This window comes from Xiphophorus couchianus, chromosome 7 (genome assembly GCF_001444195.1).
Source record: "Xiphophorus couchianus chromosome 7, X_couchianus-1.0, whole genome shotgun sequence".
Taxonomy (NCBI): domain Eukaryota; kingdom Metazoa; phylum Chordata; class Actinopteri; order Cyprinodontiformes; family Poeciliidae; genus Xiphophorus; species Xiphophorus couchianus.
This window is the reverse complement of record NC_040234.1, coordinates 34,028,366-34,054,092: the sequence shown is the minus strand read 5'-3', so window position 1 is coordinate 34,054,092 and position 25,727 is coordinate 34,028,366. Positions and strand designations below refer to the sequence as shown.

The 25,727-nt window shown below is 38.7% G+C and overlaps 1 protein-coding gene across 1 annotated transcript in view; it reads left to right on the top strand.

Moving 5' to 3' along the window:
• The first annotated feature begins 391 nt into the window (after positions 1-391).
• Positions 392-25,727, top strand: part of LOC114148810 (zinc finger protein 25-like) — a 31,976-nt gene continuing 6,640 nt past the window's right edge. The window contains exons 1-4 of the mRNA XM_028024287.1: positions 392-607; positions 1,468-1,580; positions 19,231-19,324; positions 19,647-19,739. Coding sequence (XP_027880088.1) covers positions 19,677-19,739 — 63 coding nt within the window. The 5' untranslated portion in view covers positions 392-607; positions 1,468-1,580; positions 19,231-19,324; positions 19,647-19,676. The remainder of the gene's footprint in view (positions 608-1,467; positions 1,581-19,230; positions 19,325-19,646; positions 19,740-25,727) is intronic.

Here is a 25,727-nt window from a genome sequence, read left to right as displayed (position 1 = left end):
GCAGAATTACAGCGTTTACTGTCTTTAAAGGGCACAGAACACCTCCACCTCAAAATGACTAATATCAAAGGCTACAGTAGTCATTTACGATAATAGGAAAAATTCTCCTAACTTTTCTTTGACTCCTTTATGCCCATAGAAGCACTCAAGATTTTCTTTTTTATTCCGTCTCATTATAAGTGCCTTTTTTATATAAATGAAAGTCTCTTGGAACTGCTGGGGGGGAAAAAATCAACCACAACTTAATGTAAAAGTCAGAAAATGAGAACACTGGTTGTTCCAAAGATGTAGGTGTAGATGTGCATACGTCTGTCTTACATTGCCATGAGCTAAAATGGTGCCAACCAAACAATCAAAACTGCGGATCTTAAAGCTCAGGTGAAATCAGCAGCTGTCAACATGGACAAGCCAAATATCTCCTGGATAACAATTCGTCAAAGGAGACACCTTACTCGGTGCAGTTATCGATGTAATCTTTAAATATTAGATAAACAATGCTCATACACACTCTTGTGGTGAAAGTTATGTTTGCGGGAGGAAGTTTCTTTGACAAATTATTTGCTGGCTAAAGTGCTTCGATGAATGGAGTCTTGGTCCACATAAACCTGTAAGTCACCATTTATTTGGTTGTAACTGCGACGTTTATAAATATGTAAAGTTTATTAACTTCATTAGGTTTTAGAACCATATTGGATAATGGCTTGAACGTGACTGTATGCTAACGTTAGCATTAGCTAGCGCCGAATGCTAACAGATGCTAGCGGCGGTTGTTATGTAAATTAAGGTTGCTGGCTATGTGTTGATTTAAACATCAATGTAGGTTATAAAGGTACATTTACTTTGGTATCCTTTATGTGTGTGTGGTCAGTTAGGCAGCGGAAAAGTTTAGTTTACAGAGGAAATTCCATATACTTTCTGTTATGTGTTATTGAGTGATGTATTTTCAGTGTGCACAGCAAAAAGACAAAATTACGATATTTTTGGTCTATAGTTTCTAGTGCAAAATATCCTAGTGCACTTGAAATAAGATAAAGTAACTGTTAAGCAAGATTTAGGATCTTGTTTTAAGTCAATCATTCCTGAATATTGATAAAGTACTTGTTGTATTAGCAGATTATTTAATTTATAACATGGGAAAAACGTCTAGTAATCAGTGAAATAATCTGCCAATGGAATTAGTACTTTTTCACTAATATTAAGGAATTGTTGATTTAAAACAAGGTTCTATGTCTCATTGAAAAGTTATGTGTAAGTAAAGATGTTCATACTAAAAACTAGACCAAATTACTTGTGTTTTTGTAATGTGTTCACAGCTTTATAGACTAAAAAGACAATATTTCCAGACAAACAAATTGAGTAAAACCAAACAAGTCTTCTTTTAACTGTGTAGCTGGATAGTGCAGATATATGTGGTGAAGATACAACACGGCTGTACATTGAGATCCTGTCCATGATCACCACACACAGGGCAGCTTCGGAGGAGGCCAGCTGGGAATGAGCTCAACTTTGTGCCGAGAACGTGGACTCAGCTACAAGTTGGAGAGCGCTCATTAGAGCCAGACTGTGGCGGCTCAGCTCATGTGAGTCAGTCATTACACATCCTCTCTCCGCAGCTATTAGAGCATTTGCTAAACTGACCATTAAATGAGCACCCAGCTCTTCCCATCGCTTCCGAGGAGCAGGTACAAAGCAAGAATTACAGCTCCCAGTTAATGCTGCTGCGTTTTCACTCCCATCTTGTCCCACTGGTGCAGTTACATTACTTACCGCAACAATAAAATAAAGTGCCTAAAGAGAATGCGTTGGTCGTAAATGGGAACACTGCGAGGTTTTGTAAGCGTGGCGTGCTATCTTTTTTTTTTTTTTTTTTTCCACCATGCCTTCACCCTCATTATAAGAATTTACGCTTTGAATTTGAAGAAAAAAGGAAGCTGGAAATGTTTATCATTTTTCTTTCGAATGAAAGGCCGATCATATCATGAATTCTAAACACAAGCACTCGTTTTATTTCTCCCTCGGTGGGAGCTCATTAAGTTATTATCGTTAATGACTGGCCCATTCACCTTGTTGATATGAATAAACGTTTCTCCGATTAGCATGCCGGTGCTACTGAGTGACCAAAGGCTTTTGTTGTGAAAGCAGTACTTGTACAGAGGTGGAGGATTCTCTTTGAAGGTATTATCATCGTTATACATTTGGGCAGGCCAAACGTATGTGTACAGCTGTGAACACATACACTGCTGTGCATTGGGAGAGGATTTAGATGTGACCGATCCATAAGGTCTGATCTATTCAGTCTAATTCTATGTTTGTCCGCTTTATAATTTATTTATTTTATATTATATTTAGAATTCTTAATTGCACTTTCTGAACAATTTGAAAGGTTTGTTGCAGTTTTTCATGTTTGCCCAAGTCAGTCAACCGATTGTTTCAGTTTCTTTCTATTTTTTTTTTTTTTACATTGGCTTTTATACTTTTAAGTTTTCTGTATTGGTGCAGAGTGATCAAAAACAATTGGACTTCAGTTAGGCCTGTTCCAGTACTTCAGTTAATCGCAGCGATATCTTAAACTCGCATTTGCATGATTTATTGCATTTCTCGCTCTTTCTACTAAAACAGGGATGATAAACGTCTTCAGTCTGGTTCTTTGGTCTCCAATAACCCTTTTTTTTTGCAGGACAAAAGGTTATTGGAATTTTTATGTCAATTTAGCTGTTTTTCAGTGTTTTATTGGTCACTTCCACTTGAAAAGGTGGAAGTGAAAAAAGTGGATCGGTGCATCCTTACTAGTGGATAACAACAAGACAGAGAGAAATGGGAGAGAACTTTTACTATATGAGCAGGAACTCAAAGGTTGAAGGTTTCGTCTGTTGCACCTGTCAGCAGGTATTTTTAGAACCAGCAGAACCACTGTCAAATTTTACACTGATAATTATCGAGCCATTAGATATGAGCAATTATCTATGCTTCCCTACATCCCTAATGATGAAGATGAGGCTGTAAATGGTTGTCTACCACTGGAGCAACTCGCCACAGGTTTCTAGCTGTCATTATACCTCGATGGATGTCCAGGGATGAGGCAAATGGGATTCAATTATGTATGTGTGCTGAGTCTATTGTCTCTCTACTTGTCCTTCTCCCCAAGGACGGAGACTGAACAGACCGCATGCGTTTCTGCTGCCTCTCACCAGGGGAGGAGATGGAGATAATCCACACTGTCAGGCTTCAAAGCTGCCTGAAAGCCTGACTCCCTCCTCCACCTGAGGCCTGTGAGCCTGGACTAAGACTACTTCAGTTTAGGATTGCCATTATCTTTCAGCAAACACATTAAACACACTTTATTCATCATCTCTCCAAGCAAACAAAATATCGTATTTCTGCAAATCTGAGGCCAGACTGAAGGAGGCTCTTGTTTTGTGTAATTTACTGTAATTGTTGTCTAAACATTCCCAAGTCCAGTTTGCTTTCTTTGTTGTGCTGGGTGCCTCAAAGCAGTTTTGATTTCAATTTAAAATTGTACGCAATCTGCTTTTCAATTGTTCTTGTATATTTGTGTCTGGCAGGAGGTTTTAGATGGATTCAAATGTTGTTTGGCCAAACTATAATTTAAGCTTAGTTATTTTATATTCTCAGACAGAGTTAAGCCTCTGCAGAAAAATGTTGTTAGCGAAACGTCAACCTGAAACATTATATTTAGTGCCGTCACACATGACGGATTTTAGTGGCATTAGTAGCTGCAGGGAAAAAGTGGAGGTTCTGATTCAAACCTGTAAAGTTGAACTTTGTCACACTGTTAAGTACATACAGACATGATGTTTTTATTGCTCCACTAGAGAGTTACCAACCAAAGCTCAACGAATGTATAAAAGGAGCATTTTAGAAATACGAGGTGGAAATATGTCAGAAGGAGAGTAAAGAAAAAAGTTTATAGTTATTTTCAAGCCACATGCCCACTTTACTAACCCCCAATTAAAGAAATAGTTACTTTAAGAATGTAACTCTTATTCACTATAGAAATTAGATTAAAACCATTTATAGCTTGTTGGCAACATTCCAATTTAAATAATAAATGCAACACGTCACACAGTTTGACATTAATCTGAACATTTTTGGCAGAATATCGTTTTTTTTTTATATATCTATAAACGCCCTAATACTCCATCGGAGTAACAGAAAAGAGACTTTTCCATAAGCAGAAACATGTTTAGTTATTGTGTTACAAAAAATATTATAGATGTTTTTCATCCATCGAGGCAGTTTTAAGGTCTTTTAGCACAAATTCATGCTCTTACTACTCATACTTAGTGCTACACATGTTGGAGACGTGCATGTAACTCAACTGGCTTTTTATTATTGGAAAGAAATCAGCTGAACACAGCTAAGCTTGTCAGCTGTTTTCGATGATCTTATTTAAATGTGAAGTCTCTTTACTCACCCCATAATGAGCAGAGCTCCTCTACATGCAGAAATCACTGCTGTAAGTCATGCTAACAGAAAATGTGCAAAGCTCGGAGAACATCAGATGCAGCTAATGAGAGAACCTGACAGCCATAACGCAGCATGGCCCTATTTAATATAATCTACAGGAGGTAATGTCCAATTTCATGTGATTACAGAGTCAGTGTTGTATGCTCCATTTCACTGGGGAAACGCATAAGCAGCTTTACTAAGTTTGCTCAAAAAGCTCCAGCATACGGCTGTTTAACAGCAGCAAGGCCAGAACACAATGAAGACTGCTGATTTTACAGCAGCCGCACTGATCACATGTAATTTAATAAGCAACTCTGCTCTGTGGGAACAAAGCCGGCTTCAGTTTAAACACATAGGCCCTTTTTAATTGACAGTGATTATTGGTGTGATGCATCAAAAGATTTGGTGAAGGTATTTATCCAAATGGCTGCACAGCTGCAGTAAAGCTCTAGTATTTATAGTGAGAGGTGCTTCCAGCATTCCATGTTCAGCCAGTATAACGCGCATGTGGCTGACCCAGTGCCCACAAAAGAAGCCCAGTTATGCAAAACTCATATAATTATGTGACAATATGATAGTTGGAAAGCATTCGGACCGTGTGATTGAGCTCAATTTACAGCGTTTAATTTTAACTTCAGGGCGAACGCCGCTGAAAGGAGTTTTGTCGATGAAGGTAGTTTTAAGAGGAGGCAGTTATTAATTTTTTTATTCCTGTTTTATAGAAAGAGATTAAAAGTAAAACCAAATGCCCTCACAGATGGGCATGCATCAAACTTTAAACATGGCCACATTTAATTAAGCGACCTTCAGGGTTTGGGAGTGTCAGAAGAGCCTGCAGGGAGGCACTTGGCTCATCCGTTAATGAGATGTGGCCCACAGCTGACTTTGTTTCCCTGTTATCCGCCTGCGTCGCTTACTGAGACGGCTGTCTGAAATTAGAGGCACCAGATTTCACCTGAGAGGCTGAAAAACCGTCTACTCACCTTCCACTCCTATATGATCAAAAATATGGAATACTCTATAAACAATGCAATAAACTGAAAACACGTTTGTGATAGTTGTGTATTTGTATACATTAAAGGAGACATATCATTCCATTTCTTTATGTAATTATTCTTAGATGATGAGATTTTAGTGAGGTTTAGTTCTGCCTATTTTGAGCTGTTTTAGGGTTTCCTGTCACTTTAAATCCAATGAGCTGCTGCTGGCCATGCCCCCCCCCAACTCAACCTTTACACTTGAAAATGGGTGAAAACAGATTCAGAATTATACAGCAGTACATCTTTGAAAAGCAGAAGTGGGGCCTCCTGCACAACTAACAAGAATGAAGCAAGTGGTTTCTGGAAGTACAGAGCAGAAGGCTTGCCTTTTCCGGCATGCAGCGGTAAAACCAGCCGACCAAACGTGCTTGAACAACTCGTGAGTTGCTAGGTAACGGCGCAGTGCCCGGTCATTGTGACTTAATATCCATCAGATGTTTGAAATGCCTCGATTTCCACCAAAAATTATTAACTTCTGGCCAGAAAATGACTGAATGTTGTGTTTTTTTTTTATCCCTTGGTCTCTTTCTAGAAGCAGTAGAAATCCAAATGGAAGAATGAAAACGTGCAAAAAGGGAATTTTACATATGAGTTGGATTAAAAATGTCTGTGAAGCATTAAGTTTTTGCAAAAGTACTTTCTACCAAATGACTGGAAAGTGAAGTAGGAAGGATGAAATCTCTGAATGTAGAGACAAACTGACCCTGAGCTGCCAGGTTCTTGTCTTTCGACTTATTTCACTTAACTTTCTTTTGATTTTGTGTGTCTCAGTAACATTTGGTAAAACTGAACCTCTTTGCTGCTCGTTTCATTACTCAGTTAATTATGGTACAACAATGTCTTGTATGTGCAGAAGGTTAATTTAACAGTCAATTTCTTTTTATCAATTCACTTTCTCATTTTTGTGAAGCTTCATGACGGCATTTCTTGATTATTTCCCTTTTTTTTTGAAGAGCTCTGTTTTTCTGAAGATAAATTATCCTTTCAGATGAAAGTTTGAATAATACAACATCAAAAAACAGCTTGTTGGAATTAGATATGAATCAAGCTGAAGAGAAGATGCAAATATAAACCAGCTACATACAAATTAAGCAATTTACTTAGGAGTCATTAGTTTTAAATGCATATGGCTTTCTATAAAGACAGAAGAATATATATCAAGCACATGCTTCAAGCTTCACATTCCCCATTTGTTCTGCTGAAAACATTGAACAAAGCCCCATTTCATTTAACTATGTGGCAGACTAAGTGCTCATTAAGATCATTTCTGCAATAAGACTGTATGTCCTTGTACATGAGTAACTCCCACAACCCATTAAAGAAGAAAAAGTTATATATCTGTTTGATGAAACCTTGGGATAAAGGTATTTTCTGCTAGCGTTTGTTGTTTATTGCTTATGAAACTGCTTCAGTCACAGATGCGTCCGAGGCAATCAATTCATCATTTCCACCGAGTAGAGAAAGTGTTTGCTTTCTTTTGTTGGACCATTAGGATAAAAAAAAGGAGACAAGAGGGGAAATTGTTCTATAGAAGGCTTTAGGCAGCTGTGACATGCCGAACAATCTGCACGGGAAAATCACTCTGAGGCTCAAAGCTGCATCCAATTGGAGCGGCTAACCTTGGCTAACAGCAACAACAAGATGGTATCAAAAGCGTCGATGCTTCGTCGTCCATTAGCTCCACAAAAATAAAACACACCAACATCAGTCAACAGATAAATATTTGATTCCTTACAGTTACTGCTGTCATTCACTAACCATGTTGTACTGGCCATAGTTAATAATCTGGAAGATCTACTCATTATTTGTGTCTACAGATTAGTTTGTATAGAATCTGATGTTTATCTTAACGTGAAAATATTTAAATTAAGCCACATCTGTGAAACAGTTTGAGAGGAATTACAAAATATTTTTGTTATTTAATTTTTCAACAAAGGAGATTCTTATTGCTCTTTATTAGGCTGTGTGCTTAATTTGCTGTAATCACTAGTTAATGAGGCAAAAATGGCGAACTCCACAGCAGATGTTTGAGATGAGAAACATGGTAGAATTACAAAGAATTGGTAAAAGAAAATAATAAATAAATAATGTTGGCATAGAGAAGTAAATTTCGGCTCCAAAACTCTGAAATTTCTAGATTAACTTCCCATATATACAAGAAAAAACTTAGGCATTATCTGATGTCAAAAAATGGTACATTTGTTAGAAAGAGGACATTTTATATTATTAAAGGCAGTAAGATATTGTCTAACGTTGTAAATCTTGAAATTTGAAAGACAAATATATGCAAAAGAAGTTTTATAAGATTGTAAAATCAGAATCTTTTTAACAGGAAAACTCAGTTCTCAGAGTTTGAAGTGCTCATTTTGTGGAAGCTGCTTCGGGAAATTTTACCACCAACACTTTGGAAAATTTCCAAAACATAACCTTTTAACATTACTGATGCCACCTTAGAGGAATTTTTGTAGCAAATGTGTAGGAAACTGCTTAGCGTTTGTTTCTGACTGTAAATTAATGCATTTAGTCAAAGAAATTTCCCTTTTGTTTGTAAAAAAGTATGAGTTTGACAGAGAATATCTATGTATTTTTTCTTAAATATTAAGTTCTTTTTAAATCTACCATGGCCATTTTACTCCGATGTATCAGAAAAGAATACATTTTATTGCTTATAAATAATCTTCAAATTAGGTTTTTCAAACTAATGAAATACTGTAAAAAATGGATTAAGCTATGTTCTGTTGTTTAGTAAATAAAAAATCTCCTTGTTACATTATCTGAAAAGGAGTAATATAATCTGATGGATTTCTTAAATTGCTCTTTCTTAAAGTGCACTGGATGTACATTCAGTGAGAGACGAGGCATTAAAAAAAGAGGTTGTGATTTAACTGCAAACCCATTTTCTGCTTCTGCATTTATAGATGGGCTTCTTTAATGAAGATGAATATAGAGAGGCATGTAAGATGCATTAGTGTGGAATGAGGAAATCTTAAAATGATTAGAAAACCAGAGTACAAACACAGATAAACAGACAAACATGCTGCTCTTTCGTTTTATTATCTTAGACAAACAGATTCTAGTCGTTCACACCTCGTTCTAGGACTATGTTCTCTCACGCACACATTCACACAGGAGTTAATTCCTCTGCTTAGTGATTTACACAAGCAACAACAAAACCCACACAGGTGGTCTGCCACAGGCTTCCCTCTCTTTTCCTACTCAACCTGAGTACAAACAAAAGAAAAGCAGAAAACCAGGGCTGAACGTGTTAACGCGTGAAAACATAATAGAAGTGAGCCTGGAGGTACAGACTTGTGGATTACAAAGTGAATCCAGACTCGGCAGCCAGCTGGAATGCTTTTATTTTGCACACATATGCTGAAGATGCAGCCGTATTGTGGTTTGCGTTCCCACCCTGGAACGCTCTCAGCCTCGTGGGAAATGCGGCAGATGAGACGTTAACTCACAACAGAACCCAGAGGTGCCTGACGAAGACGAGTGAGCTGCTGCTGTCAATGAGAAATCAGCGTTTTGTAAAGAATGACTCAGCTTATTTCTCCTGCGCGATTGAAAATGTTTGATGTGTCAGACAGCTTCTTATGATTTTATGCCAAGTACATCAATCAACATTATAAAGCATACTTCAAAATATTTTTTCCTAAGAAAAGCTAATAGTCTCTTAAATTATGACACACTAATAAGTGGGAGTATGATTAAAGTTTTTTGGCCTGGGGTTCTCTTCGCTAGTCAACTATGTGAATGTTTGCTGGAATGAAAAGCTACAGGTGTCGCTCTAATCCCCATCAGACTAGATTGGGATTAGAGGTTGTGGTATTGGAGCCATTTTCTAATGGACTGGGGAACAAGTGAGGTTAGGATTTGAGATTCTTACAGCAATATAAACTTGAATAAAAGTGGAATAGTTTCATAGTATTTACAAAAAACATCAATTGCATAGTCTAATTTTGATCTGCAGTGACACAGTTTGTTGCATTGTTGCCTTGCAGCAAGGAGGTCTTGGGTTTGAGTCCTGACCTGTGGTCTTATTGCATGTAGTTTGCATGTTGCTTGTGCGAGTACTTTGGTTTCCTACAACAGTCCAAACACACAGACTGTTCGGTTAATAGGCCTTTATAAATTGTCCTTATGTGTGAGAGTTTGTGTTTGTTGGCGGCCTGCAAGGGTGTTTCCCGTTTCTCGCCCAGTAACGGCAAGATGACCCAACATCTTAGGTCATGTGGGAAGATGGTGTCATCTCTCACCATCCCTTTATCAGAGGGAAACTCTTCTGCTGCCTGTAGTTCAGTATCTATAAGGAATTTTGTGTTTTAGCTATTTTTGTGACATAGTTTTGAAGACATAAGAAAAAATTATCATTCTGATATAAGCCTCCATCTGGGTTTGAATTTTCATGAGTCACACATTGTTTTATCGTACATCGCCTCCCTACGCTGTGTGTGAGGTTTGACCCTCGGTGGTTGACATCTGTCGCCACAGTAACAACATGTTAGCTCTGTTTCTGTCTTCCCTACAGAGCCAGGGTTTCCGTTTCTAAACGGAGTGCAGTCATACTCCGAACATATGCCTGTGCAGGCATGGATTTTACCATCCCCAAAAAATCCAAATAGATGAATTTATCCGATCTGCGAATGGATAAATGCATGAATAGGCAAGTGTTTCACTGCATGGTTATCATTTTTGGATGATGACTTTACTATTGCCACGAAATTTACAAAGCTGAGGATGTTTTATAACCTTTAGACAGGATGTTTTATCCTTGGTTTAATTTCCTGTTAAACTTTATCCTTAACCTGTCTGCTGTATTTTTTGTCGCTTATGATGCTGCTTGACCTTCACACAACAGCTGCATTTATAGCAAGATTAAATTACACACAGAAGGATTATATTTAAAAATTAGACAAAGTCAGTTAGTTGCACTAGATTGTTTTATTTAAATGGATCAGTAGCTGTGCTTCCATTACAAATGTGTGCAAAACTTTAATGATATTCTGCTAATGTCAAAAAAACACAATTACGCAATTGCGGTTTTTCCATTAAATAATAAACACAATTAAATCACACATTAATAAATGTGTTCACGTGATAAATCATTAAAAAACATGCCACTTCATTGTCCTCCGAGTACTTCCTGTTGTCTTCTTCTTCATGATTGTTGATCATGTGCCTCTTGTGATTCAGAAGAAGTGTTTCCATTGGAGCTTTGTGAAATAAACCAGTCAATGCGGCCAAAAAAATCACTTCGTCTTATTGCCAAAATTTTTACTCAATTTTTAATTTCCATTGTGTTTTCATTACGCAAATTCATTTTAGAAATGTCAAATTGTGCAAGTATAAGGTCAATGGAAACATAGCTAGAGTGAAAGTTACTGACTACATTTGAATGCCTCATCTTTGTATAGAAATGCTTTTGAAAACCATGCATTCCTTCTCTCTCCAGCAGTATGTTTAGAAGTTCTCTTAACTCTGCTTTTCACAGTTATTGATTGGTGTCAGAAAGTTTTGCTGTAAGCATCCACCTCTCAGGTGATTAGAAACATCCATTTGGAGTTAATGGTAATGCGCAGGCATGTGCATGTGTGCAGAATCTGATATGCTCCACTGCAGGATTTCTGCCTGCACGGGAGATCTGCAAGCCATTGTGTCATCGCAAACATATCCAGGTTATTGATTGGAAAATCGACCGTGGGTGAGTGCATTTAGCTTTTTCGGGAGGGGTGACTGGATAAGATGTGTGATTATAATCATGGTGTGTTTATTCCTTGGTTTGCCTCTGGGAAATCCTGGTAAACATGTGTGTTAAAGGCACGCTCTCAGAAGGCACAAAGCCAAATCAACTGAGTAAACAGAGAGCACACATGACCACAAACACACACACACACACACTGTGATGCATATGGAGAAAGGAAAGAGGCAGTGGTGAGCATATATAAGTGTTTTACAGCAGACTGAATAAATCAATGTGATGCCACCCCAGTACAGTGACCACATGACTCTGCACATCGATTGCGTGATTGTTGCAGATTGCACTTGTTTTTGCCGTATTAACGCCACGACAGGCACTTTATCCCCAAGTATCGATGCCCACAGGAGTCATTTATAAATGCCATTTGATAAAGCTGCAATTTCCTACTTTAATCAGACGAGTAATTGCAACCTCAGGACTCATTTCAGCAGGCAACACGGAAAAGGAGGACGGAGGTGAGAACAAACAAAGATTTCAATCTGCTATTTCTTCCTCTGTTAATTTGGCATTAATACAGCCAGCATATGGCACGGTTACATAAGTCGGACTGGGAGGGAAAAAGTGGGAGAAAATCAGAAGAAACAAATAAGGAAGGAGATGATGGATGAGGCGTGCAGGCCTACTAATTTGTGACCGGCTGTTTGCGCCTCCTGACTGAGGAGGCAGCCTGCTGTGGCGGCTGTGTAGGACTCTGATTTCAGTGATGTTATTGAAGTGACGCACTCTAAGTCACAACACCTGGACCAGGCCGGCCTTGTGGTTTTACCGCTTGGCGAGCAGTGGAGGAGGAGGAGGATGGGGAAGAGACGAAGGTAGCAGAGTCTTGGCAGGGAAAGACTGATGACTTCTTGTCGAGGCCGTGGACCTGCTCCGTGTCCTGACATCATCTACTGACACATGGTCATACATGAAATATCAGATGGTCTTTATTCAGACTCTCATCCAACAGTCTGGAGCACCAGAACAATGTCTGCTTTGTATTTATGATGCAGCAACACAGCAAAACTAAATATTCAACCAGTTCTGCAGAGCTGAAGGACCATGGTGTCCTAAAACGTGAAGAATCTACTGTCCATTTCAGTCAAGACAAGTTTATAGCTAATTTCAGTAAGACGGCAGATGAAAGAGCTTAATGTCTCTTCATCTGCGCATTGTGGTAACACACACTGCTATGCCCAAGATCAGCAAAGTGCTGAATCTCATGGTTTTATAGAGATATTCACAAAATTTTGTAAGTTGAAATCTTTTTTCAACCACACAGCTAAACATTGATATTTCTCTGTTGCTATGGCTTCCTGTTAAAGTTCTTCCACTCTGAACCGTTTCTGCTTTAAAATAACCATCAGGTTTCAAAGTAAGCACCGTCCACGAGGCACAGAGGAACGAAGCTCACCTCTTTATACAAGTGCTGACCTCCTTTCAATAAAACACCACCCTGCACATTCACTTAACCTCATCATACTTCTACAGGGCTATCCATGTCATATTAAAGACAGGCCAGACCTTTCATTTGTTCATAAAGTTTTAACAAGCCTCAAATGCAGGTGCTGGAGGCCAGAAAAGCTCTGAAAATCATATACAGACATTCTTCTTTGATGAACACATCCACAGTTAAACATTTGGACGTTCCGCTTTTACATTGGGTCAAATAGAGATATAATATTGTCAGTGATATATGATATATCCCTTTGACCTGCCAGGTCAACTACAAATTCAGCCATGTTTTACCAGCTGCCTGACACCACAAATTCTCTTGTAATGTGTTGTGAATGTGAATACAGTTCAGGAAGGGACTTATCTAACACATATTTTCCTATTTTATGTCAGTATAAATGGGGAGAGTATGTGTTGTCCCTTTTGCTTCCAGTTTTGCATTTTTAGTAATTTTATTACCTGCATATTCTAATCTGGTTTTTGGATCTAATGGCTTAAAAATGCCTTTTTCTCCACATTAAAAAAAAACATTTTAACATTAGTTACACTGCAAAAACAGCAAATCTTACCAAGTATTTTTGACCAGATTTTAGTACAAATATTTTAATACATTTGAAATAAGACAAAACTATCTTACAAGTAACATTTCAGCAAGATATAGAAGTTTGTTTTGTTTTGTCTGTAAAGTGCGCACACCCTTTCTCAAGTTACAGATTTATGTGATGCAAAAAACTGAGACCATGAAAAATTATTCTAAAACCTTTTCATAATATTTATTCCATGCAATTAAAGAGAAAAACAAACCATTTTAAAGGAAAAATTAAACATCTGCAGTCATTAGTTTGCATGTGTTTACACCCTTAATACTATGTCAAATTTTTTGAATTAATGTCAGCATTAATTTTCTTTTATAAACATCTAGCATCAATTCTAGTGAATCTGATGAAACAGAAACCAAGTCCAGTTACTTTTTCCTGACATTTTCCAATTTTCATCACTTAGCCAAAGCCACAGTTTACAGAGAGTTTATAGATGATTAAAATGATCTGATTGTGAAAAGTAATCAGTTTGGAAAAAGGTTGAAAAATATTGTGCAGTATCATTTTTTCGCCCTAAAGGAAAGAATTGATTGTTGATTTCTCCAAGAACCTGGTCTGAAGAGTAGAGTTACAACACAGTAGCGCTTTGCTCAAAGAAAACATCCAGACTGATGAAAATGTTCAAAACCTTGAGGCAGAATGTGTGATGGTCTGATGAAACCAAGGCTGAACACAAAGTATTACCAAAGGAACACCTTCCTCACAGTGAATTGTGACAGAATCACAGAATCATGATCTGGGGTTACTGTTCTTCAGACTTAGCTGGGTTTCTGTCAAGACAGATGAAAATATGAACAACTCCAAAGTTTTCATCTAAAACTTTCAGGTTTCTGAAGGCAAACTGAAACAGAAACTGGATTTTATTTTTTGAGTACAAACATACGTTCAGATCATCAAAGGGATGACGTACTGAAAGGAAAACTAATGTTTTAGAATAGTCAAGCCACAGTTCAGAACTAGTCACCTGAAATATGGACAAAAGATTTCCTGAACATCGGATAGATTTGGAAAACCTTTGCAAGGTACAAATAACGTCAACTTAAAATGCTAAGTGACATCTCACTTTTACCAAAAAGGACTAAAGACTAAAATTAAGTCAAAAGGTGCTTCAACCAAATGGCAGGTACAGCATTTGCAGACTTAGGCATCACATTGGTTGTATCTTTTTTCAGAGCATGCCTCATTGTTAAACATCAGGCAGCATGTGGACGGTTTTAGGGTTGAGGTCTGTGGTATTCATACTCACCACATGAGTGTGCCTTGCTCAGCCTATATGCACTAAACTTCTTGCATTATATCCACACTCTGCTGGAGTGGGATTTCCATCGTGAGAGACGGCTGCACATCTCCCAAGTGTCCCCAGGCTCAACATTTCTACCTGCTGGTAGAAGGTTTTATGCTCCAGTTTGAGTGCAGTGTGTAGCTATCAGGTCATGGAGGGAAGCAGGAGAAAGACGACGTGTTATAAAGATCAACTGTGATGTGACATAATCTTATTGTTATGAGTTGGAAATGAAAAGTAACTCAATGCTTCTGATCAGTTCAGAAACACTGTGCATGATTCCTTCTGATTGGATCTAACAAGGTAACCTCACAGAACTGATTATTGTAATTAATATGACAGGCATGGCGCCTGCAGAATGGTACAGTTACTGTTGCTCAGCCGTCTGGATAACAAACTTGCATCCTTTCATGCTGCTCATGAACATCCTTCTGGTGTTTCCACCTTAATAAATCTGAAGGTGTACGTAGAAACAGGGCGTTAATATTTCTCATGAATATCAGCAGGATTGTGACAAGAGAACCTGGAGCTGATGTTATTCTCTGGCTCTGCTGTTAGTCTTTTTAGCCTTATACCTGAAACTAAATCAGATTCAACAGAGCCTCTAAGAACAGTGATTTGAAAGTGTTGCTACTAAAACTCAAGAGGATTTAGATTCTTACTTTGACTTGGCCAAACAGATTTACTGGCTTTGATATAAACCACAGCATTGAGGTTCAGGCTTTACGTTTGTGGTTGTTTAGCTACCCAGTCTACTCACCATGATTCTGAACCCACCATGTATCATCTTGAGTTCAGTGTTAGTTTTCTGTCATGTGCAGAAAACATTCAGGAATGGTCTCGTCTACCTAAAGCTGCCCCTTCCACATGTTTGCTGCTTAAAATACAAGAATTTTATCAACAGTTTTGTGTCAGCAATGACTTTATTCAGGACACTCTAACATAAAACCCGCTCTAGATCTGGAGGTTTAGATCTCAGCTTCTAGGATCAATGTTCCGTCGCCCTGTCCGTTTATGTGGACAGCCATGCCCTTTCCATTTCTAAACTGCCTGCTGGGTTCCTTGGTCTCCATGAAGCTATTTACTCTTGAATTTTTGTGAACTTGGCTCTGATGTTTTTACTAGTTAGATCGTTTATGAAGCCAACTGGTTCAAGTACTGTAGATTGTACTTGATTGTATAAGACAGAGGTACAAATCTCAATAAAATACGTAAAAGGTTTTTGCTATAACTTGACAAAAAGTAAGCCCAAAGGGTAGGACTTTTTGCAGCACACTGTATATGGACAATGTGGTGGGAATGTAAAAGTTTTCATTGTGTTTACTCCTTGTTCTTATGATTCAGAACAGGGAAATTCCACATATTTCCAGGGATTGGAGGAATTATTCATTTGCTCCTAGAGTTTTACTACACTCCAGAGCTTCCAATGCCCTGATGGCATTAAACAGGATTTCATGAGTCAACAATAAAAGTGCAAAGTGAAAAGTCAATGCCACAAATTTCTTAGACTACACAAGTGTCAACTGAATCCTACTTTTCCTGTGTGCACAGAGGCATACAATGTGCATGTTGACAGTAAGGTGAATACTTTGATCTATCTTCAGCTTTTATTTGTCTGTAATTTTGTGCATTTTCTTCCGAGGATGATTCAATAATCGAACCTCCAGCGCTTCCTGAGGACTCCCAGGATGCTCGCCTCTTTTTGTATTACATTCACAGACACAGATCAATTCTTTCTCTTTGGCCTCTGAGTTGTACAAATTGCTCTTACTTGCACAAAAGCTTCAAATAGAAAGAACAAAAGAAAATGAGAAAAGTAGAAAACAAGATGCAGGAAGGCATTAAGAAACCAGAACAACGACAAGCCTCACTACCATTCCATCACACGGGCGCAGAGTGTGCTGTGCTGATTGTTTGTGGATTGGATTGGAGAAGCTCTCCAACACAATAGGCCTTGATTCAGTGGCTGAATACCCATCCTCTCAGTCACAGTATAAACACACCAGTAGAAAATCAACAAACTATTACTCGCGGACTGCAAAAGCTGCTTTTGATCATGAAATCACACTTGACCGTTTTTCTTCTGCCTCCTTCGATAGACCGTTGGAGGATCGCTGCAGTTTTAAAAAGCAGAGCGACAAAGAGCTTCTGCAGCCTTCCCTCTGTCTTTCTCCCTCGCTCCCACTCACTAAACTTTTGGCAGATGCTCGGAGCTCCAGGGAACCGACAAACAAGAAGAGGGCCGATGTTTGTTCATGCTTTTAGAGAAAAATTGCGTGAGCGATCACAGAGCAGCGATAGGCGGCGTTTCAGCAGAGGGCCCCGTGTCCTTGGGGAGGCCCCGGCGATTCAGGAATGTCTGCCACGGCAGCTGACAGCGACTGGCTTCTGACGCAAGCCAGCGGCCTTGTCTGCACTCGTCCCACGTCTGACGGCAGATGAGATGATTTTGAAACCACATGGAGCAAAACGCGGCATGGTTGTAATTGTGAGAAGCGGGATTGTATTAGCCTAATTATCCAATACCTCGGGCCTCGGGTTTGTCCTTGGTAAAAGGAAATTTGTTTCCTCAAGGTCCAAAAAACTATAGTTCTCATGAGGTTTTGGTTAATGCAAAATCATGTTAACTTTTCAATGCCATGAGTCATTTTTCAAACACTTACATACTTTGAGTCACTACTTGGCACACTAATGCAGATTTAGCCATAAATTTTGATAGTCTCATCCTTTCTTGAAGAAATTCATAAATCATGGTCTCTTTCCAGGTGCTGCGCTTGTCTTCATCTCTGGATTTTATTTAGTCGTCTTAGAAACAAATGCATTCTCTGTGAGGAAGTACAGATCTAATTATTGAATTTAATTCCAAACCATAAGTCAAACTCCAGAAAGGAAGTAAAATCTATTAACCGCAACTTTTTCTTGCCTTGCCATCCATCTCCTTGCCTCACCGCAGCAGATGGATGGTCATCATGGAGCAATAAAAACATCTAGGCTTATTAATGATTTTTCAGCTGCTGGTAAAATATCTCCAATCAATGAGGTTAATAGAGTGTGAAGTGGAGTGTGTTTTTTTTAAATGGACACCAGTCTGTATAATACGCTCCAGCTGAATATTTTGGGCGATGGCATCTTTACCTGAACAGAGAGTTTCTTTGGAAAATGAGCTGTTTATAGCTCAACAGCTTTTAAATCAAAACAAATTCAACCTTCAGTTCTAATAATCCAGAGAATCGTAGCAATGGAAGAAATCTACGGAGCAATCCCAAAACACCAACCCCAAGAGTTTTAAAACTCTCCGGAAATCTCAGGATAACAGAAAAATATTCAATAGGGAAAAAAAACCTAATATTAGAGTTTTCTTCTGAGCTGTGGTTGTTGATATTGGCTTATCCATAGAAATCCTAAAATCTCACCAGACTTCCATTGTGACTCTGTTAGAACAGAAGCTGGTGCCTATTAAGCTTTTGTTTGTTTCCATATTTGCTGCTCTATGTTTAAACAAAAAGACCCATGAGTGCCCAAAATGGACTTTTAGGAGCTTTACATTGTGTTATAGTGCTGTTCCGTCATCAAAAACATACCTGGGGTGTTGCTTTCACAACCCTCAGCATCCTCTTCATGAGACAGTGTCTTCAGTCAGAGGCTTCTTCAAATTCACTGTAATACAGACTGCTACAAGAGATCTTTCCTGCCAACAGCCATCACCATCTTCTGTCATGTTTTGCGGTATTAGAGTTGGTGAGGAAGACGCAGTGGATCCAGGTTGAAATGAAGAAGTGATGATTTTAATGACGATGTCAGAAACAACAGTCCAAATTCCAGGCAGCACAGAAATGAGCGGAAGGCTCAAACACTGGTAGCAACTGGTAAACAATAGACATCTGACAGCAGACTTTACACAGCAAGACAGTAGACAAGACGGCTTGACAAGACAAGGACCCGAGAAGGAACAAGGAACACAGGTGGGATTAAATACACAGAGGGTAATCAGGGAAACGAGACACAGCTGGGAACAATCAAGGGGTAGACAGGACAACACGGAGACTCAATAGACACAGAAACCTCAAATAAACACAGAAAACTCAAATCCTCACATGTACAGTAACGCTGAATAATTTAAATTAAAGAGTTACAACAACATTTAATTTCCCTTTTGGATTAATAAATTATTTTTGAAGTGAATTTGAATATGCTCTGTAAAGAAATATAAAAGTTACACATATTTACAAAAGAATTCTTTATTATTTATGCTTTTTATACATTTATATTTAAAATGTCGAGCAAAGTGGAACTAAGGCAGGGGTCTCAAACTCCAGTCCTCGAGGGCCGCAGTCCTGCAACTTTTCGATGTGCCTCTGCTGCACCACACCTGAACAGAATAATTAGGTCATTAAGGCTCGGAGAACTGATCTACACAAGGAGGAGGTAATTAAGTCATTTCATTCCAGCGTTTTCTACCTGTGGCACATCTAAAAACTGCAGGACTGCGGCTCTCGAGGCCTGGAGTTTGAGACCCCTGAACTAAGGTCAAGTTCCTTGTTTGTGTGCAGAAACTTGAATAAAGCCGATTCTGATTCCATTTTTGTATCCAAAATACTTATCAAATTTGAATCTTTTGATTTGACAAACTTTATTTGTCATTAGTTGTCAAGGTAACCAAAAGCACCAGTCAGACTGATCAAATCAAAACAAACAAGAAACCTGCGAGGACATATTGGACATCTGTCACTGTTGAACGGTGAGTTTATTTTCTGTAATTTAGAGTAGAAAATATCTGGGAGTAGCTTTGTGTTTTATGCTATCATGCTTCAAAAATATTAATAATCATGTAGCTGTACAATTAAAGTTAAAACCGAAGTTGATTAAAGATGATTAATCACATTGAAGGACGTAGGACGTGTGTTCAATTTCACTTTAGCCTTTATGTTTTGGAATTTAGTTTTTTTCCTTTCCTTTTCGGTCAAACTGGTTCTGAACCCAAATATGTTGACTTTTTCAAAAGAAAACATGTTTAGAAATCTAATGGCAACATATTGTAATTCTCTCTGATTTTGTTGCAGTGTTGTGCTTCAACCAGAGCTAAATCACAAATGGAGGACATTGAGGCGGATGACAAGAGCCACATGAGGAGCTCAGTGACGTCTTTACCAGAGGTGAGTCTTTTTGACTTGAGTTCACACTGATGATGCAAACTGGTAGTTTAAGTTGGCTTAGAGAAAATTTCCACTTCTACAGGCACCACACTCAAAGAAATGAATCATTGACTTAACATGATTTTTTTATGTCGACAGGTTCCACATAATTGTATTATGTTAGTTGAAAGCAAAACAGATATAGCAATCTAACATTATGACTTTATGTTTAACTAAGATATAATGAGTGAATTAACCCAACTACTTCAAATCACTTCAGATTGACAAAATGGACGTTAGTTGAACTAACTTAACTTTTTTGTGTTAGTCTGACAAAGCAAACAGTCTTTCAGTGAACTTATATTTTATTTGTTCACTAAACATAAACAAATTATGTTACTTTAACAAATAAAAAATAGCTTTCCATCAACCAATATGTTTTTTAAGTTAACTAATTGTTTTCTGGTTAAGTTAACTAAATTCAATTTTGTCGACAGGTTCCACACAAATGAATTAAGTAGGCTTAACTTAATTTTGTTATGTTCTTTATTTAACACCAGAGATCTTACACATTACATTATTTTAACCAGGTTAACAGTGACAAGAACATAAACTGACAAACAATAACAAACTTTCAACTTCAAATATGTCGTATTTGACAACATCAGGCCTAAGCAAGGTCAAAGAAATAGGATCTCAAAGGACAATTCACAGTATAAACTTCAGTAAATACTAATGTAGAACATGGTGTAATAACACTCTGAATATTCACACACAACTTGGCAACGACTGGCTTTAATCTAAATGATCATCTGTGTATTAGGAACTTAAAAGTGCATTTAAAAAAAAATTCTTTCATTAAATCATTCTGACAATCCCACAATAATAATGTTTTTGATCATCTTGTTGGTTGTTTCGACACTACATGACTTGGAACTGATTTACAACATTTTTAAACTTACTGCTTAATACTGTGGGCATTGCTCTCAATAGTTGTGAAATAACATTACACACAAAACAGAAAGAACTGCTATGTTCTCAAAACGCCAGAAAGATTAAACCACTGAGGATAAATGATCAAAATGACCTTAAAGACCAACAACAGAAAAGAAAAATACATTTCACTCAACTGAAAAATGCAAAACAAAACCATGCAATCATGTATCTACATTCTGCCAGTATGGTGAACTGAAACTGTCGTCATTGTGCTTTTAATCATGCCCTCATATTTAAAGATTTTCCAGCTACATTTTTCCGGTAATCAAAATGGTAAACAGTAGTGCTACACTCAAACTCAAATCACCTTTAATATAATATTCAAATAATCACAGCAAACTATTCTCTAGATGTTATTTCAGGATTACTACATCTCTTGTTTTATTGTAGAATCAAGGAGTTTTTTGTAATTACATTTACTAGTGCAAATATTCTGCAAGACACAAAACCTTACCAAGTATTTGCCTAGTTTCTAGAGCAAATATCTTAGTCCACTTGAAATTGTACAAAACTAATTATGAGTAGCTGTTCATCAAGAAATATCAAGTTATCTTGGATGTAAGTTTGCAATAGGTTGTGCTGCAGATGTCTTTGCTGGTTGTTGGCTGTCTTCTGGGTTTTGGGTGGATGGGCCAACCGGGCTTTCAGTTTTCTTCTGACTTTGGGGAGTGTTGTTGGAGCTGCCTCACGAGTCTTGAGCTGCTGTCTGTCTGAACTGAGCGATCAGGGATAGAAGTCAGAAAGATGACCAAGAACCCGATGGTCACTCTGTCAGAGCTTCAGTATTCCTGTGTGGAGAGAGGAGAAACAGCTGAGTAGCAACAATCCTATGATAATAACTCCAAACACTTAGCAAAGAGGATAAGCATAGAAGTACATTTAGCAGAATCTTAAAAGTAGTTTTTAAGCACAAAAAAACTCAGTCACAAAAGTCACAAAAACAGAAAGCTCACATATACTGTGTGTGTATATATATATATATATATATATATACACACACACACACACACCGTATTTTCCGCACTATAAGGCGCACCTAAAAACCTTCGATTTTCTCAAAAGCCGTGAGTGCGCCTTATAATCCGGTGCACCTTATATATGGACCAATATTGAGCCACAACAGGTCTCACAACTACGGTAAGGAGCCGCCGACTTCATTTTCCCCCGTAGAAGAAGAAGCGCGCGGTGCACGCTGGGTTTTGAGTAAAGACCCCAAAATGGCTCCTATTAAGAGACATGCTTACGACGCAGAGTTTAAGCTCAAGGCGATCAGTCACACAGTAGAACAGGGGAATAGAGCAGCAGCGAGAGAATTTAACATGAACGAATCAATGCTGCGGAAGTGGATCTATATTGTGATCGCACTAACGTTTGATTTACCGTAACAGTATCAGACTGTTTTTTACGTGTTTATTGAATCGAGGAAAAGTTCCCCTCCACTATATGTTATACCTTGCTGTTGTTAAAAGATAAACTGTGTCACGAAAATACCACGTCACTTACTTTACCTCAGGAAAATAATAAAACAGCTGTTTATTCATTTTGGGAATTAACGGAGTTTTCAGAACGCTGGTTTGTAATCTATTAATAAAGTTTGACTGACCTATCTGACTGTTTTGTTGACATTCCCTTTAGCGCAGTTCCATCTAATGGATGCATAACATAACCCCAGCCTCTACTGTAGCGTCTATTCTATGCGCCTTATAATGCCTTATATATGAAAAAAGTTTTAAAATAGGCCATTCATTGAAGGTGCGCCTTATAATGTGGTGCGCCTTATAGTGCGAAAAATACAGTGTATATATATATATATATATATATATATATATATATATATATATATTAGGGGTTGAACGACTACATATTTTTTAAGGTCGACTACATCATGATAATAGTCGAGTCGATGTCGACTAGTCGCGGTGACGTCATAGTGACGTAAGCGCAAAAACCCTTCACAACTACTTGGAGGCTTTATTAGCTATTTTCACGGCAAATATTGACCCCCACCACACACACACACACACACACACTCTCCCCTTCTCCTGCTTTTCCTAAGTCTATTATGGAGATTCTTCGTGAGCAGCGGGGAAAGGTTTGTTGCACAAAGTCGGGTCTGACTTTTTTTTTCTAAACACCGGCTGATGCTGATGATCTCTGGATAGTTACTATAGAAGTCAAATTATCACACTGGCTACATGGTGCTTTTGGAACATCACAAGCCAAACTTGTTATGAACGGATCCCGTTTGGTTACAGCTGAATTCAACGAAACCACCTGCTTCTCCTCCGCCCGATGCGCGGCAGGAAGCTCTGCTGACTCAGCAGATTGAACGATTTAAGATATTTTCTAGTCAACGTCAACATGATAAAAGTCGAGTCGATGTCGAGTTGACTAGTCGTTGTGACGTCATAGCAACGCAAGACGCAAAGCTTTGGAGTAATGTACAGGCTTTATTACCCGTTTTCATGGAAAAATACGGCATTTACACAGAACAGCAACAAGTGAAACAACAAAACATCGGGATAGTTTATGATAAATAATAAGTTGCTGGGAAACCAACATTCAAAAGGAAACGCACATCTTTTAGATGGCATGTAAAAACAATAAAAAGAGGTGGCACGGGGGTGGAGGGGGGTAAATAAAGTTCACTCGCTGTCAATATTCTCTTCGCTAAGAGTTCGCTAAGAGCACATTGTCATACAAGGACCCAGTAATTTCTACCTGTTTGACAAGATGCGGGCTTGTCCTCGATCTGTTTTGAAGACGCCATTTTGTAGCCAGTGTTCTGTCAGATCTGCTGTCAGAGTGTCATACACTTCTGACAGCTGATCTGATGACACTTCTAAGCACGAATGTCATTCTTAGCACGAACGCACGGCTATATATATGTCAGACAAGTATACATTGTCATTACCAACTACAGGCTTTTATTTAATCAGCACCTGTCATTACCACAGATCTTTATTTAATCAGCAACATAACATCATAATGTATTAGTTAGATCGTCATGACAAAGACACTCGCGAGCCGGCTAAGTGACATCCTTAGCGGGAAGGGGGCGAGTTTTAGACGGCTCGTGTTTTGTAGTGGACTGCAGCTGCAACTCCATCTCCTTTTAAAAACACTGTAAAACCACAAATATGCATCCATCTACATATCATTTAAACTAATGTATTAACTTATTTTTCTTGTGTCTTGTGACGTATACTGTGCTGTAAGATCAGCACAGGCTGTCACCACCGGCAATCACATGACTGCGACTAGTCGACATGAAATGTAAAAACTCGCGAGACGTCCTAGAGTCGACTAGTCGACTAATTGGTTCAACCCCTAATATATATATCTATATATATCTATATAAAAATAAAAATTCCCTTCTCACCCACCGCGGGTGGTTCTTATCCTCTGAGCTCGGGTCCTCTACCAGAGGCCTGGGAGCTTGAGGGTTCTGCGCAGTATCTTGGCTGTGCCAAGGACTGCACATTTCTGGACTGAGATGTCTGATGTTGTTCCTGGGATCTGTTGTAGCCATTGGTCCAGTTTGGGGGTGACTGCCCCGAGGGCCCCGATGACCACAGGCACCACTGTGGTCTTCACCTTCCAGGCCCTCTCCAGTTCCTCCCTGAGGCCCTGGTATTTCTCTAGTTTCTCGTGCTCCTTTTTCCTGATGTTGCAGTCGCTTGGTATTGCTACATCTACCACAACGGCTTTCCTCTGTTGTTTATCCACTACGACAATGTCTGGTTGGTTCGCCATTACCATTTTGTCTGTCTGGATCTGGAAGTCCCACAGGATCTTAGCTCTGGCGTTCTCCGTCACCTTTGGGGGTGTTTCCCACTTTGATCTCGGGGTTTCCAGTCCATATTCTGCACAGATGTTTCTGTACACTATGCCTGCAACTTGGTTATGTCGTTCCATGTACGCTTTCCCTGCCAGTATCTCGCACCCTGCTGTTATGTGCTGGACTGTCTCAGGGGCCTCCTTGCACAACCTACACCTTGGGTCTTGTCTGGTGTGGTAGATCTGGGCCTCTATTGCTCTGGTGTTTAGGGCCTGTTCCTGGGCGGCCAGGATGAGGGCCTCTGTGCTGTCCTTGAGTCCAGCTTTTTCCAGCCATTGGTAGGATTTACTGATATCAGCCACTTGGGTTATTTGCTGGTGGTACATCCCATGTAGGGGCTTGTCCTCCCATGATGGTATCTCTGCCACCTCAACCTCCGTTCCCTGTTGTCTGAGACATTCACTGAGCACATTGTCTGTTGAGGCTTTGTCCCTGATGTATTTATGGATCTTAGTTGTTTCGTCCTGGACTGTGGTTCTCACACTCACTAGTCCTCTGCCTCCTTCCTTGCGGCTCGTGTACAGTCTCAAGGTACATCTCTTGATATACCCTGATATATATATCTATATATATATATATAGATATATATATCTATATATATATATATATATATATTTATAAGCAGTGGTTCTTTATTTTATGCCACCCTAGTGAACATATTTTCACCCCCAACCCCTATTTAAATATTCATTTGTACTCACCACTGGCACCAGGATTCTGTATTCAATTACCTGGTTATTGCAGCTGATTAATAAAATTAGCTACCATGACTTAAAAATTAAGATGCTACAGCTTTTATTATTGTTTCAAGTATTAAACCAACGTCCACCAAACGTTTGCCTTGAGCCGATCAAGCGCTGTGACTTTTACACTTGACGCATTAGTGAAGCATTCTACGAAAATTTGCCTTAATAGAGGAATAATATAAATAAAATAAATTCCGGTACAAAACCCTCTCGCAAAAGTAGCGTCCAGATAGGTAATTTTAAATAAAAGGTACTGCAGGCGATCCGCGCCGAGATTAAAAATAAAAAAGGAGGGGGGTGTGATGTGGGTTGGAAGCATTTTTTGGCTTAAAACAGACCAGCAGCATGAGTGTGGTGAACTGTCCCCCCATTTCCCCTCGCCCCGTTAAACACATAAACCTAGCCAACCTCCTCTGATTTAATTTT